At 35.0% G+C, this 16348-nt stretch overlaps 1 protein-coding gene across 1 annotated transcript in view; it reads right to left on the bottom strand.

Annotated features, from left to right (window-relative positions):
* LOC145255739 (pleckstrin homology domain-containing family G member 1-like) overlaps positions 1–14522 on the bottom strand; it is a 521632-nt gene extending 507110 nt beyond the window's left edge. Inside the window, exon 1 of the mRNA XM_080114372.1 lies at positions 14018–14522. Coding sequence (XP_079970498.1) covers positions 14018–14116 — 99 coding nt within the window. The 5' untranslated portion in view covers positions 14117–14522. The remainder of the gene's footprint in view (positions 1–14017) is intronic.
* Positions 14523–16348: the final 1826 nt, after the last annotated feature.

Raw genomic sequence — 16348 nt, 5'->3', positions numbered from 1 at the left:
ATACAACCCCTCATGTGGTTTTATGATTTTGCTAGTAGAAGTCGGACTTCAGATTAAAAGATAACTGCCATAAAAAGTTAGAATGCAAAATAAAAATAAAATCCGGCCTCGTTTTCAAAAACAAGTCAACTCGGTTTCGTTAATTAATATGGAGGGGGGGGGCATTGGAGATCCTTATCTGCGCATTAAAATTTTTTTTTTTTTTTAATTATATTAGATGAGGGTGGATCATTTTTATTCATCGCTGTTCTTAGAAGGGAATTCAAATTTCTGTCACCCCCCCCCCCCCCCCCAAAAAAAAAATAATGAGATGGGATTGACTTGTTTTCGAAAATGAAGTCGGGTTAACTTGTAAACGCCAATATTCAAAATGGCGATTAGTGAATTTACAAGGAATACATCGGAAAATGTTGGTCTTAATACCATAAGACTACTTTTGCCGGTAACAATTTTAAATGATATTCGTTCGAACATCCCTTAAAAAAAAAAAAAAAAAATAATAATAATCAAGTCTTCATTTAGTCTTCCAGGCCACAAATACCTTTTTCATTTCTAATCTTAAGTCCGATTAGCAAAATCGTATCACAAAATCGCCTTAAAAAGTAAAAACACTTAAGCAATTTTTTTTTTTTTTTATCTTTACCTACTTTAAAACTTGAGGGGAGTTGTGTGGATCTACACTCGTAATAATCACCAAAAACGTAAACTCTCATGGAGGGAAGGGGAAGGTCTACTTTAAAATACATAACTTCATTTTACTCTTGGCCCTTGGGTCAAGATCAAAGTGTAGTATCTGTCTTCAGATGCTACACTTCAATTCCTTGTTCTCTGTTAGTGGAGGGGAAATCCCTCACGACTGAGACAATTTTTATTTTTTGTTCCTTTTCTCCACATTAAAAAACGACCCTGGTGTCTAACTGTCCCGTGGGGAGGCATTGTAAATAGGAACTTCATTTTACTTTTACAAACTCCTTAATGTTTTCCTCGTATGTATAGTATTCCAAAATTTTGATAAACTGAGATTTTCATCTATATCTTTCTCATTTTGCCCTATTTATTCACGTTTGCCATTTATATCATGCTATTTTTACCTAAATTTATATCATGCTATTTTTACCTAAATTTATATCATGCTATTTTTACCTAAATTTATATCATGCTATTTTTACCTAAATGTATATCATGCTATTTTTACCTAAATGTATATCATGCTATTTTTACCTAAATGTATATCATGCTATTTTTACCTAAATGTATATCATGCTATTTTTACCTAAATGTATATCATGCTATTTTTACCTAAATGTATATCATGCTATTTTTACCTAAATGTATATCATGCTATTTTTACCTAAATGTATATCATGCTATTTTTACCTAAATGTATATCATGCTATTTTTACCTAAATTTATATCATGCTATTTTTACCTAAATTTATATCATGCTATTTTTACCTAAATTTATATCATGCTATTTTTACCTAAATTTATATCATGCTATTTTTACCTAAATGTATATCATGCTATTTTTACCTAAATGTATATCATGCTATTTTTACCTAAATGTATATCATGCTATTTTTACCTAAATGTATATCATGCTATTTTTACCTAAATTTATATCATGCTATTTTTACCTAAATTTATATCATGCTATTTTTACCTAAATGTATATCATGCTATTTTTACCTAAATTTATATCATGCTATTTTTACCTAAATTCAAAAACAATACCATTTTAACAGAGGTTCGGAAATGCAGACCGCCTCGGCGCCTCTCGCTTACTAGTACAATTGAAATTTTGGTACTTCACGAGGAACATGGAGCCTGCGTAAACGGTGTTTTTATTTAATGATTGCTCCCTCAAAACGTTTTCTTTCACTTTCTTCGTATGTATCTAAGACTTTATTTTTAATCATGTGTTTATTTATTTTATTTTAAAAAAATTTTTCTTTATGTAAATTTGATTCATAGTTTTATTTTCTGCTTGTTTTTACTTTATTTTTATTTCATTTTGTTTTAAATTTTTTTAATTATTTTCTCCACTAAATATTGTGAGAAATTCCAGTTACAATGCCACTTTTATGTTTTAAGCTGCTAACGCACATTTCTTGTAGGCAGTCTGTGATTGGTTAATTTGTATGGGCCAAGATAATTACTTGGCGCCTTTTTTGTAAACATCCATTTGTTTTTCAGTCTACGAAAATCTCCTGCAAGTCGGCTCCGAGAAGAATGCGTTTCATGTTCATATTGCTTAAATGTTTGGTGAAAAAGGACTTGAAATCTCTACAAGCAGAGACACCTTTATATTGAGCCGAAGATATCCCAATTAGAGGATGGTGTCATTTAAACATTTTCATCATGCTTATATCACCTAAATGTTTGAACTTTTCTCTATTCAATTAGGGTCCCAAGGAACTCGATTCATCCCTAATTAAAGGCACTAGAACTCTTGCCAAGAACACCATGAATTATAATGGACCTTTTCAAAGGAAAACCATGCTACCACTCAAAATGAGTAAACTACTGGATCCCAATTTGGGAGGCAAAACTGACCCACCGTTTTGCAACGACTGTACCCGGATCAATAACCTTTCTTTGATGTTATAACTGAATAAACTTTGTATGGTTTTGTAATTGTGGAATTATTTTTGCCTCAGCCAAGGAGTATTGAGTTTATGAGATTAATTTCTCAGAATATTATTATTCAAATAATGCTTTTGCACCTCCTCATTTTTGGGCCTCAAATAGTACCTTCAAAATGTTTTCGTGATTAAATAAGTGTGCCTCCCGAGGGGGGGGGCACCTCAAACACACAAAAGGGAATAAATCAGAGAAAGTAGAATCTCCACTCCCGTTGCACCTACTCTCCTTCCAGATCTGGAATCTCCCCAGCACCGAAAAATCAAGCTCGTTTTGTAGTTTCCAGCTTCATGCGCACACAAGATTTTGCGAGAATGCACGTAATAAAATGCTGGCTGCCATCTTTGTTTTTCCTTTGCTCGGCCTGAACTCACTCACTTCACACCCATGGTAAGACTTCTGTTTTTCTTAGCTTCTGACCACACGCCTCCCTGATCTCAAGATCATATTTCATAGTCTCATCCACTGTGGCAGTCGCCTCTCTCTACTTGGCCTCTGAGGTGTCTCGTCCTCTTCCTGTTGCTGCACATTCCCCTCCATTGCTTCGCCTTCCACTGGTCTGATGTCGAGAATATGCCTCGCTACTTCGTCCACCACGATTTCGTTTCTGGTCACGCGACCTCCATTGTCTGGTGCAGCACGTCCCCGGTGGCTTCACCCATACCTCACCCCGAATTTAATGGTCCCTGTGGCCTCTGCCTCTCTGCTTGCCAGCTCAACCCTGGGATGTCTCCAGGAATATGCGAACGTTGACAGTTGCGGAACTGTCTCTGGCACTTGTCCCAATCTAGGCGACATTATACTAGTCTTTCCGCAACTGCCTTTTTGGTACAGTGGTTTCTCTCCACAATCCCGTTGCCACTGGGTCTGTAGGCAGCTCTGAAAAATTGTTGGATATTCCATTTCTTCATTACTTCTGTCACTGCTACCGACTCGAATGCGGTCCCATTGTCGGTTAACAGCTCTTCCACGGGACCTCACTTCAAAAACACCTCATCAAGGATTGTCGCTATTTCATTGCCTGTTCCTCCACGTAGCTTCTTCCATGGGGCAAATCGACCAGGCTCACAGTCAATCATGGTCAGGTAAAGTCCACCCGCTGTGACGGGTGACATCGCATGCCAGTCTCTCCCAGGTCCCACTCACCCCCAATTGACCAACTTCATGCGTGCTTGGAGCAGGATCAATCAACTGACATCTGTTGCATGTCCTGACCACTTGCCTCACTTGCTCCTTGGTGACACTCGGGTCGACTTTCTTCACCAGGTACCACGTCCTCTCTACCCCCATATGGTGCAGATTGTGCAGCTCTCACATGCCAACATCATCTAGATCCGATGCAGCAACAACATCTTTCTTTGGCAAAAGTCAGCTCTTCTTCACTTTTGTGAGAGCATCTGCTCGGTTCTTCTCCAAAGCCACCATGACTACTCAAAGCTTCAAACAAAACTCCTGCATCAGCTCAGCTAGCATCCCAAGCCTGCGCTTCACTAACATCTCTGCTGCCACTTTCATTCTTATCCTTTTTTCACTTGAAATAAGGGACTTTAGCCAAGCAAACACAATGGCAGAGTCTGTTTTGATGCAGAGGTCATGCAATCCCCATTTCAAGGCCAGATTGACCCCTTTGATTATCGCATCTAATTCCGCTACATTGATGTGGCTGACATCATTCTTCTTCCTTAACCAGGCCGCATCTTCTCCAACTTCCAAGACGACCCCTGTTGCAATGCTGTTTGCATCACACCACACGACTCCATCCAATGTTCGCGGTACATTCCAGGTTGCCCAGACTGGGTCTTGCCATTCTGTTTCTTTCAGGAGCTCTTCCATCATGGCGACTGTTCTTCCTTCAACTTTATCATTCCATCCTCTTCCTTCGGCAGGCCTCTTTATGTAGCTGCATGCTGGTCTAAGCCAACCAGCGACAAGGTAATGTCCAATCAACTTCCCGCATATGGAAGAAAGTTCCCGTCTGTTGAGCTCTTGCTTCAGTTGCGGGATCTCATTCCCCCTTCGAAACTCTAGGCTGCCCGACGCACCTCGTTTCAGCCTTAGCCCCAAAGCAGCCACTCTGTCTAATTTTTCCGGTGCTTTGGCTACAAACCCAAACCTCTTCAAATGAGCCACTACCTCCTTGGCAGTTACCAGAGTCTCATTCACAAGAATGTCGTCTATGTATGAACTCACTGCCCCATCTCCTTTTCCCATTGTTTTCAGAATCTTCCTGAGGATGGTTGACATGATGTTGGGTGCCAAATTCAACCCGAACCCCACTCGCATAAGGCAGTAGGTTTTGTCTTTGTACCTAACTAACTGGTATTTCCAGAGCTTCTTGCCGATGCGGAGTTGCAAATAGGCAGATTTTAGATCAACCAATGTAGACTCCCCATTCATCTGCCTCCATTCTCTAATGGTCTTACTGCACACATCTACGGTGTCGCCTCGAGTATGGCACTTAATATGGCCGTTCAGCTCTCGGAAATACAGGACCGGTCTTACTTTTCCTTTAGTTGGTTGCAGAATGGCCATCAACAGCAAAATGCCCGACTCAACGTCATCCGTCCAAGGCAGCAGTATACTCTCCTAATCCATCGGTCCACTTGTTCAAACTCCTTTCTCGCCCCTCCTCTGAGCGAATTAGTGTAGCGCGCCACCCTGTTTGTCAGCGATGGCGTTTGATGTTTCCATGCCCACTCCACAGTCCACCGCTCTGTCGAATTTGGCTCGGAAGTCCTGATCTTTGATCAACATTTTTCTTTCCTCCCCGGTCGTGTTGGTCCCTCCGGGAGCTTGCTCTGTCACTGCGCACTCAGCTAGTCCGAACCTCACGTTGTTGCATGTGATGGTAACGCCTCCAAGTTGGCATATCACATCCATTCCAATGGTGGCTTGGACACCAGGCACCAGATGATCGGTGACAATTGCATAGACCCTCATCCGGTGCTTAGCAATATCAATAGTGACAGTCTTCCTCCCTCGACACTTCACTTATGACCCATTGAATGCTACTACTTCACTCTTCCCATCTTCCGACCAGGGTCGTGTGCACCATGGTAGTGGTACAGCCAGTGTCGATCAGGGCCATAACTCCCCGTCCTTCCACCACAATCTTCTGCTTGGGCATCTGCTGTGAGTGCGCTACTATTCCTGAATCGGGGCAGCCGCTGGCGCTTCGGCTTCCCCTTGCCAGTTTCCCGAACTCGTGCATTTCACCGCTAAATGGCCTCTCCAATTGCATTTATAACACACTGTCCATTGCAAAAACTTCTTGCAGTCACTTATATGTGGTCCCCCACATTCGAAGCATGCCACCCTCGGGTTCGGCAGACTCCTGCCCACATCCTGCTGTACCGTTGCTGTTGTCCCTCCAGACTCCGTGGGCTGGGTGCTCACCAAGATCTTTGCAGTTTTGAGCAGCTCACTCACATACAGCGTCTCCACTCCCGGAACCTGCTGCAAACATTTCAATATCTCTTTCCGGAACCCGGTAATGAATGTCATTTTGACTACGCGACTCATGGCGCATCTCCTGATACCCGACAACTCAACTAATCTTATCTCGTTCGCGTAGACATCAACAGATTCACCAGTCCACCTCTTCTCCTTCAACTTATTAAAGACTTTGAAAGGCCCCTCTGCAAAAGCTTTGATTAGTCGACCCTTGATGGCATCCGTATCACCCTGATCTCGCTCACTGAGCTCCAAATAGAGGGTCAGCGCGTCCCCTTCTAGAAACAGTGGTATTACAGCGGCCACATCGCCCAACTTTTGAATCCTAGCCACAACATCCACTTTTTTAAGTCACGCCACCACATCACCGTCGCCATTAAAAGGCTTAATCATGTTGCTTAAGCCAGCGTTGGCCATCGCCGAAATAGCTTGCGCCTCCCGAGGGGGAGGGGGGTCACCTCAAACACAAAAAAGGGAATAAATCAGAGAAAGTAGAATCTCCACTCCCATTGCACCTACTCTCCTTCCAGATCTGGAATCCCTCCAGCACCAAAAAATGAAGCTCATTTTGTAGTTTCCAGCTTCATGCACACACAAGATTTTGCGAGAACGCACATAATAAAATGCTGGCCGCCATCTTTGTTTTTTCTTTTCTCGGCCTGAACTCACTCGCTGCACACCCACAGTAAGACTTCTGTTTTTCTTAGCTTCTGACCACAAGCTAAAGAAAACCTTTTGTGCATGCGTTTTGAGGGGATAATCATTAAATAAAAACACTGAAGTACCGAAAATTTTACGATATTCTGTTTATTAAATTGTTTGGTTACAAAAAAAAAAAAAAAAAAAAAAAAAAAAAAAGCCAATTTCCTAACTCCATATTAAGAATGAGTTTCTAAATAAGGTTACTTCAGAGTAAAGTACCAGTTAATGTTCGTAATCAAAATTTATTATCCAAAATTTAACTGTGGAAAAATTTTAGCACTCAACTGTAACAATATTGTGTGATAAACGAAGTTTGGTTGTGGTCCATTCTGTTGATATACAAAAGAGTTTGCACTGTGCCAGGGATAACAAAATTGTTGAAAAAAAAAAAAAAAAAGTGTCCGTGCAAACGGTACCAAATCGCTGAAAGTTAATTTAATCTAAAATAGCTAATTAAACCAAGAATTTATTTAAATGCATTCGTGACTTAATAGAAATGAAATGTTGGATGCTAATTTGCAGGGCAACAAAAATTGCTTCGGACACTGTATTTCGAGATGGAACGAAACACGATGACACACCACCCCTAGCAGTCTCAGAAATCGCCGTTAAAAACGTGTGATAAAAACTTGAATAATTCGACCTCCTATCTTTCAATGCTTATAACTACTTGCAAAATGTAATTCAAGTCCTAATTTTTTTTTTCAATTAAAGGAGCAAAAACCAAATTTTTAAAAAATAACAGGTTTAATAGCAAATTATCCAATATTTATTTTTTTTAAATCGGTTTTCTTTAAAGATTTAAAGAAAATCAACAAATTTTAATTTACTTCGAAAATATATATATTAGGCACCGCCAAAACTGGGGGGGGGGGCAATTACTTTTTCATGGACCGTCTTTTTAAAAATCTACTAAAAATCAGTTAATTATCCAATCAATACGAAATTTTCAGCAATTATTAAGAGAAGAATGAACTTTATAACAGTGTACTTATTTTTCATAAACAATATTTATATATATATTTTTTTTTGCTTAAACCCCCCCCCTTGTTTTGAGGGGGGTTCCAACTATGCTTAAAATAATCATCTGAAACTGAACACAACATATTGTGCTGTTGTAAGGGACGGGATTATAGATTTAAAAAACTTGTTTGCATACCTTATTTTGATGTCTGAATATCAGAACTTCGATTGTATTTAATTATCCCGCTTTTGAGTTTTGAAGTCTGAAATTCGGTGAATATGTTAAGTAAAATAATTAATTTAAGTTAAGCAAAGCAAAACAAAAAAAAATTTTTTTAATATTTATACGAAAAAAGCCATTTTAAAATCTTTGATAAATAAATTAATTTCTTTTTAGCGAGCCGAATAATGCATGACCATTATTAAACAGGGCAGGCTTTGAAGAATCGATACAAAAAAAAAATTCGATAAATATTGTGCCCTTTGTGTTAAAAATATCATTTTTTCGATCCAGTTTGGAAACGTTTGCTGCCTTTCGACTACGGTGGACCAAACGCGCTGAAATAATTTTTTTTATTCTGCTTTAAATTGCCCCCCTCCCCATTTGTGAGAGCCTGACCCCCACACACATACACATTAAAAACCAAACTCATGCAAATGCTCAGCGTTAATACATTGAAATTTTCGCCAATGAACAAATGTAAAGTTTTTTTTTGTCTTTTTAGTCTTCCGTAGTTTGCTTTTTATCAAGATTAAATGTAAAGTTTGTAAACAGAGTAATCAAATCGACTCGAAGTAACTGGTTGCCTATATGAATAAGTGGAATTATTTGAAATCCAGGTACTTATATAATATTTTTGCATATTCTCATAGAAAATCACCCTAAATCTTAGACAAGAAATAAAAAAATTAATTCTTTCAAAAACTTTTCTTTTTTTTACTATTTATATATGTTTTTTGTGCAAAACAAAAAACGCCAATTGTTAACTTTTGGGGAAAATTTAACATTTCAAATTTAATTAAAAATAGTAGAAAAGGTTTTACATTATTCTGCTTTCTATATGATAAAAGTCAGGGTTTTATCTTTCTGGAAAAAAAAAGTTACTCAAAAATAATGGATTTTAATAAATGTAATTTCGTTTTAAAAAACAACAACTTGATTTTTCGGCCATTTTTTGGCGGTGCCTAATATATATATATATATATTCCAAAAAATCACTCACCTATAAAAAAATACTAATCAATGAGTACTTCCATTCTTCATTTTAAGAATTTATCCATATTTATATTTTATATTCCCTGTCCTTTTTAAATAAAATATTTTTTAAGCTATGATTCAAAAATACGGCGACTTCAGCTTGTCACAAATGGAAAAGGGGGAGCTAACCGTCTCCCTTTCTTAGAGGTGAGAACTATGGTGGCCTGTAAGCGCCAGAATTAATGTCTCTTTCTATTGCGTGCTGTAAACAAAAGTTAATAAATATGGGCCACCGTAGTTTAAAAATTATCCCATTGCCCTTATCAGTTTTTGCCGATAATAAAAAAAAATTAAAAAAAACACCCGACCGATTTTTTTTTTTTTTTTTTTTTTAAATATTATTATTATTATTATTATTATACACGAGTTTTTGATTTAATATATTTTATTTCTTCTTTATGGAGTAAATTTTTTTTAAATATCAAAAAAATAAAATAAAAACATTGAATAAAATAGAAAAAAATAGTAATTATACGAAATTTTCTGAAAAAAAAAAAAAAAAAAAAAGATAATGTTTCACTTAAAGGTGCTAATACAGTAATGCACTTACTGAGCCGCGCCACGCTATTTTTTAAATCGTATTTCCAAGTTTAATTAAAGTTTTGTTTTTGTTTTTTTATTTAGTGATAAGGTTAAAGTACAGAATAGGTACAAAACACCCTCCTCTCCCCATGTTAAGAATGTAGGCACCGCCAAAAATGGCCGAAAAATCAAGTTGTTTTTTAAAACGAAATTACATTTATTAAAATCCATTATTTCTGAGTAACTTTTTTTTCCAGAAAGATAAAACCCTGAATTTTATCATATAGAAAACAGAATAATGTAAAACTTTTTCTACTATTTTTAATCAAATTTTAAATGTTAAATTTTCCCAAAAAGTTAATTGACATTTTTTGTCTAGCACAAAAAACGTACATAAATATTAAAAAAAAAAAAAAAAAAAAAAAAAAAAAAAAAAAAAGGTTTTTGAAATAAGTAATTTATTTATTTGTTGTCTAACTAAGATTTAGGATGATTTTCTATGAGAATATGCAAAAATATTATAATATAAGTACCTGGATTTCAAATAATTCCACTTATTCATATAGGCAACCAGTTACTTCGCGTCGCTCTAGAGTCTAGATCGACAATAAACTATGGAAGACCAAACAGGCCAAAAAAAACTTATTTTTCAGTGACGAAAATTTCAATTGTATTATTAACGCCGAGGCTGGCCAGTACCAGATGGGTGACCATTTGTATGAGTTTGGTTTTTAATGTGTATGTGTGTGGGGGCCAGGTTCCCCAAAATGGGGGGGGGGCAATTTAAAGCGGAATAAAAAAAAATTATTTCAGCGCGTTTGGTCCACCGTAGTCGAAAGGCGGCAAACGTTTTCAAACGGGATCGAAAAAATGATGCTATTTTTAACAAAGCGCACAATATTTATCGAATTTTTTTTTTTTTTTTTTTTGATCGATTCTTCAAAGCATGCCCTGTTTCATGCATTATTCGGCTCGCTAAAAGAAAATTGTTAATTTATTTATCAAAGATTTTAAAATAGTTTTTTTCGTATAAATACGAAAAAAAAATTTTTTTTTGTTTTGCTTAACTTAAATTAATTATTTTACTTAACATCATTCACCGAATTTCAGACTTCAAAACTCAAAAGCGGGATAATTAAACACAATCGAAGTTCTGATATTCAGACATCAAAATAAGATATGCAAACAAGTTTTGTTTTGTTTTTTTAATCTATAATCCCGTCCCTTACGTTTCAGATGATTATTTTAAGCATAGTTGGAACCCCCTCAAAACAAGGGGGGGGGGGTTAAGCAAAAAAAAGATATATATATATATATATATATATATATATTGTTTATGAAAAATAAGTACACTGTTATAAAGTTCATTCTTCTCTTAATAATCGCTAAAAATTTCGTATTGATTTGGATAATTAACTGATTTTTAGTAGATTGTTTAAAAGGCGGTCCGTCAAAAAGTACTTGCCCCCCCCCCAGTTTTGGCGGTGCCTAATATAGATATTTTCGAAGTAAATTAAAATTTGTTGATTTTCTTTAAATCTTTAAAGAAAACCAATTTAAAAAAATAAATATTGCATAATTTGCTATTAAACCTGTTATTTTTTTTAAATTTGGTTTTTGCTCCTTTAATTAAAAAAAAAAAAAATTAGGACTTGAATTACATTTTGCAAGTAGTTATAAGCATCGAAAGATAGGTCGAATTATTCAAGTTTTTATCACGCGTTTTTAACGGCGATTTCTGAGACTGCTAGGGGTGGTGTGTCATCGTGTTTCGCTCCATCTCGAAATTTTTTTTTTTTTTTTTCAAACCTATAATTCTGTCCCTTACAACACCACAATATGTGTTCAGTTTCAGATGATTATTTTAAGCATATTTGTACCCCCTCAAAACAAGGAAGGGGAGGGGGGTTGTAAGCAAAAAATATATATATAAATATCGTTTATGAAAAATAAGTACACTGTTATAAAGTTCATTCTTCTCTTAATAATTACTGAAAATTTCGTATTGATCGGATAATTACCTGATTTTTGGTAGATTTTTAAAAAGACGGTCCGTCAAAAAGTACCTATCTGCCCCCCACCCCCAGTTTTGGCGGTGCCTATAAGAATGGCTTTTTAAATAACGTTATTATTTCAGCACGCATCAATAAGTGCATGACTCATGCACTTATTGATTGAGTACTCAAAAAAAAAAAAAAAAAAAAAAAAAAGTGGTTTTTTAAAAAAGGTTTTAAATTTTGGACTTTACATGTAAATTTGCAAATAACTGTTCTTTTGTTTTGAATTAGCTTGTTTTATTTATTGATCTTTTATCTTCAATTCGTGATATATAAATTTGAGATGAGAAAATTAATTATTTTCATTTTAATAGATATTTCAAAATGGGGGGGGGGAGTAAAAAAAACCGCTTGTCTAGAATATTATATTTGGTTTATTGGAAAGAGCATAAAATTTCACACTGAACCTGAAAATATCTTAAAAATTGAACCAATAGAAAAATTGATAGGTTTTTAAAGTTTAAAAAGTGAAAAAAAATTTAACTCGTAAAATTCAAGTGGTTTCATTACGTAAAAAATGGCTACATGAACGCGCAGGCACTTTTTTTTTTTTTTTTTTTTTGGTGCTAGTGCAGAGAGTGGTCCGCGCTATTTTTTAAATCGTATTTCCAAGTTTAATTAAATTTTATGATATTTTCTATTTGTAAGGTTGAAGTATAGAATAGGTACAAAAAAAACCCTCCTCTCCCTATGTTAAGAATGGCTGTGAACAAGTGCAAAATAACATTTACGTCCGGATCACTCTCTGCACTAGTACCGTTTTTTTTGGGGGGAGGGGGTGTATTACTGTACACATAGATTCGAAAAAGTTGTCAAAAAACAAATATATAACAAATAAATATTATCAAAGGCAAGATAAGTTACTTTTCTACCAAACTGGATATATCTTTTGTGTTTTTATTCAATGTAACATATTTATTCATCTCGAAAAACATACAGTGTTTACCGATGTATTCGAAAATACAAGATGGCGTCTCACGCCCTCTTTAACACCGTAAGTATGGAAAAAGGTGTTATAAATAAAAATCTATACAAAATACTATTAAAAACCCGCCGAATATATGTCAACCTATGTCACGGTAACATATATTGAGCGAGTTTTAACAGTATTTTATCCAGTTTTTTATTTATAACATCTTTTCCCACACTTACCGTGTTAAAGAGAGAATAAGACGCCATCTTGAATGTCCCAATACATCGGTAAACACTGTATGGTTTTCGAGCTGAATAAACATGTTACATTGAATAAAAACACGAAAAATATATCCAGAATCTATGTGTACAGTAATACAAACCCACCTCCTAGAATTAAAATAAAAATAAAAAATAACTGTTCGAAAACGCTAGAGCGATCCGTCCGGAAATGCGAGATTGTTTTTCGTTAAATTTATACGGCCCCTAAATATATATATATATATATTTTTTTTTTTTTTTTTTTTTTTGCTCTGTTTTTGGTTCTCCTATATGAGATGATTTCTACTTTCGCTTTTCTCGCTCACATGCGAATTCGAAGCAGCAGGCCGACATCAGTAGAGTAGTTTTCTCCTACCAAACTGATATAAGTAAAAATAATTGGTACTAGTGCAGAGAGTGATCCGGACGTAAATAATAACGTTATTATTTAAAAAGCCATTCTTAACATGGGGAGAGGAGGGTGTTTTGTACCTATTCTATATTTCAACCTTACAATTGAATAAAAAAAAAAGCAAAAAAAACTTTAATTAAACTTGGAAATACGATTTAAAAAATAGCGTGGATCATTCTCTGCACTCGTACCAAATAATTAAATTAAAACCACCATAATTTTTCTTCTTTCGAATTATTGAATAGAGTAAAAATGACAGATTTTTTTATTTGATTACTAGTTTTAAAAAGCTATTTTTCTCATAGTATTTTCAAGTTAAATTCAGGTTTTACGATTTTTGTTTGTTTGTTTGTTAAATAGGTAATTTGCTAGAATAACTTTAATTTTTTTTTAGTTCTAAGACTTCTAAGCTAAAACGAAAACATCTTAAAATAAAGAAAAAAAAGGTAGTATCTCAAAACAAATTCTACTTGGGGGAGGGGGTAACTGAGCGTAAATTTACAATAATAATCGTTTTGTTTTTGTAAAAAAAAAAAAAAAAAAAAAAATGTGGCCTCTATTCCGAAAAGTTTAAAATTAATTTTAGCTTAAAATATCCTCTTAAAACTTGCCTTAGACGAGTTCTAGTGTTATTTGGAAAATTAACCAAAATATTTCCTTTTAGTAATTAATGGTTTTTTTGTTGGTGTTTAAAATAAAAAAAAATAAATACTAAAACTTATTGAGTTCAAAAAATTGAAAAATGTAATAAGCAATATTTACATCACGAAATTACAAATAAAATGTAATAAGATCTATAGATTCGAATAAATGTGGGTGTTCGTCTGTTCTCACCTGTTGTGGGGGGTAACGAAGAAATCCCTTTTTTCTTATAGCCGGGCGGCGTTGTAAAGTCACCGAAGGTGAAGAAGGTGTCTCATGGCGTGGCTCCATTATTGTATATTATTCCAAAGTTTTAAATGTATATATATATATATATATCATACATATAAAGTCTTTTCACGCAAGAACGGGCATAAATAAAAGGCACAGGTAAACAAGTTGCATTAAATGCGGAAAAAAAAGTTACAAGTCACAATTTTTTTTTTTTTTTTTTTGTTTCACTTCTTAAGACCGTTAAATGAAATGACAGTTAATTTTTTGTTGCTGTTTTTTTTTTTTTTTTTTTTTTCCTGTTTTTCATTTCATACTAAAACCTAAAAATGAGTTAGTAAGAGTTTACCAATGGCGACAACAATCAAATTCAACACAACGAAAAGCGCATATTTCATTTGAGTTGTCCAGTTTCTCTCTTCTTCGTGTCTTTGGCGTTTTCATTGTAAACTAACGGAGAGACCACAAGGATAAAAAAAAAAAAAAAATAGAGAGAGAGAGAGAGAGAGAAAAGTCAGGCGACAATTATAGAAGAGCAAAAAGCACATGGCACGTGGACAGATCAAAAGGATAGCCTACCCCCCCCCCCCCCGGGGAGTGGCGATATAAATAAAAGAATAAAGAACTTTTTTCTTTTCTTTTTTAATGTCATTAGCAGTTTCATTGCCAATCCGTTGACAACTAGCCCGCCATAATTTTGAAAAATAAAATCGATTTATAACGTATCCCTGGGCAGATGTGATAATAATTTAAAAAAAATAAATAAAAATAAAAAAAATAGCTACCTTTCTTTCAGAGGAATTATGACACTTTGGATGAAGGTAGAGAGGGTCGCCTATTCGAAAAAAAAAAAATGCCAATTTGGACAAATTGCAGAATTTGGGTGCATCTAATTCACACATAATGACTCCCTTTCCCTCAGTTAAAACATGAAAATAAAGTTCCAATTGTTGTTTGTTATGTAGACTTGCTATTTTATGAACAAATACTATTCCAACTTTTAGTAAAAATACGCCTTTCAAAAATGAGTTTGTTAGAAGTAGCAACGACAGTGAATGTTATTATTACATATCAACCCTAGGTTGGACAAAAACTCAAAGCAGCAGTTTATTTTGACTAATAAATATACAAAAGAACTTGTGCTTTCTATAAACATCTAAACAAGCTTTCTCTTTATCCTCTTTTTCTTCCAGAGACAACAAATGTGCACACGGTATAATCCTACCTACCTATTTTGTGGCGCGAAAAGCCTCTTGATGAAAGATTTTTACGAAAAGCGTCATAATGAAATTTTTTGCGAAAAGCCTCATAATGGAAGATTTTTACAGATTACTAAACACAATGCCAGCATATATATACTGTCACCTGAATACTCTTACATATAAGTTAGTTCATAGATTCTGTCATTAACAAAATAAAAGTATGCTAATACAAACGTACACACACACACATACACACCTTTATGCCTATTCTCATATACACACATGTAAATGCATATGTCGCCAGCCAAAATGAACATATCTGCTCAATACCAATGTACATAAGGCAGCAACCCAAGTAAATGTGTACTCAATTTCTCCTTACACACAAAACAAATCTTCTTTCACCAGAACGTTCTTGGGACTTTCTGAACCTTCATATTCTATGAAGTCTTTTCATTGTTTTAAATTATCAATAAAACTTAATTATTTTTTGTATTGATAGATTTTTTTAATTTGCTATTGCCTTTTCCTCTGCTAGTTCATAAAAAGTCAGCATTTTGATTGTCTTATGAAATAAAGTCAACCACCATATGAATTATGAGGCATTAACCCATTAGTTTCTATGGATGACTTCATCATCGAAGATTATTTCGAACATGGCCTCAAAACCCAACCCCGAATAGTGCCATGATCATGGAATCTGTACTTACATCATGGACGGCTTTCAATATTGCAGGACACTTCCAATGAAGTCCTATATGCGTTTTTATGTTGCACTTGTTCACACCAACGCTTTCATCTTTACTCCCTATCATCCTCCCACCAATGGTGTTACTATTATTGAGAAAATCTCTGACAAAATTGACAAGATCCTGACTGGTCACTTTTCTACTAGCATTCATTTCTGTGGAGACTTTAATGTTCATATTGCTGAGTGGCTAGTCCACTCAAACAGGACAAATCATGAAGGAAGGTTTTGTCTCTTTCATGTGAGCTTATCTAAATTGTTGACAAACCTACACATGTACCGAATGCCGATGGACATTTTGCAAGTTTTCTGGATTCTGTTATTTCGCATATCCGTCCATAT

The sequence above is a fragment of the Euprymna scolopes genome, chromosome 31, assembly GCF_053919585.1.
Source record: "Euprymna scolopes isolate OS-2025 chromosome 31, ASM5391958v1, whole genome shotgun sequence".
In the NCBI taxonomy this organism is placed as follows: Eukaryota; Metazoa; Mollusca; class Cephalopoda; order Sepiida; family Sepiolidae; genus Euprymna; species Euprymna scolopes.
The sequence above is the reverse complement of the archived record's forward strand: the minus strand, read 5'-3'. Positions and strand labels throughout refer to the sequence as shown.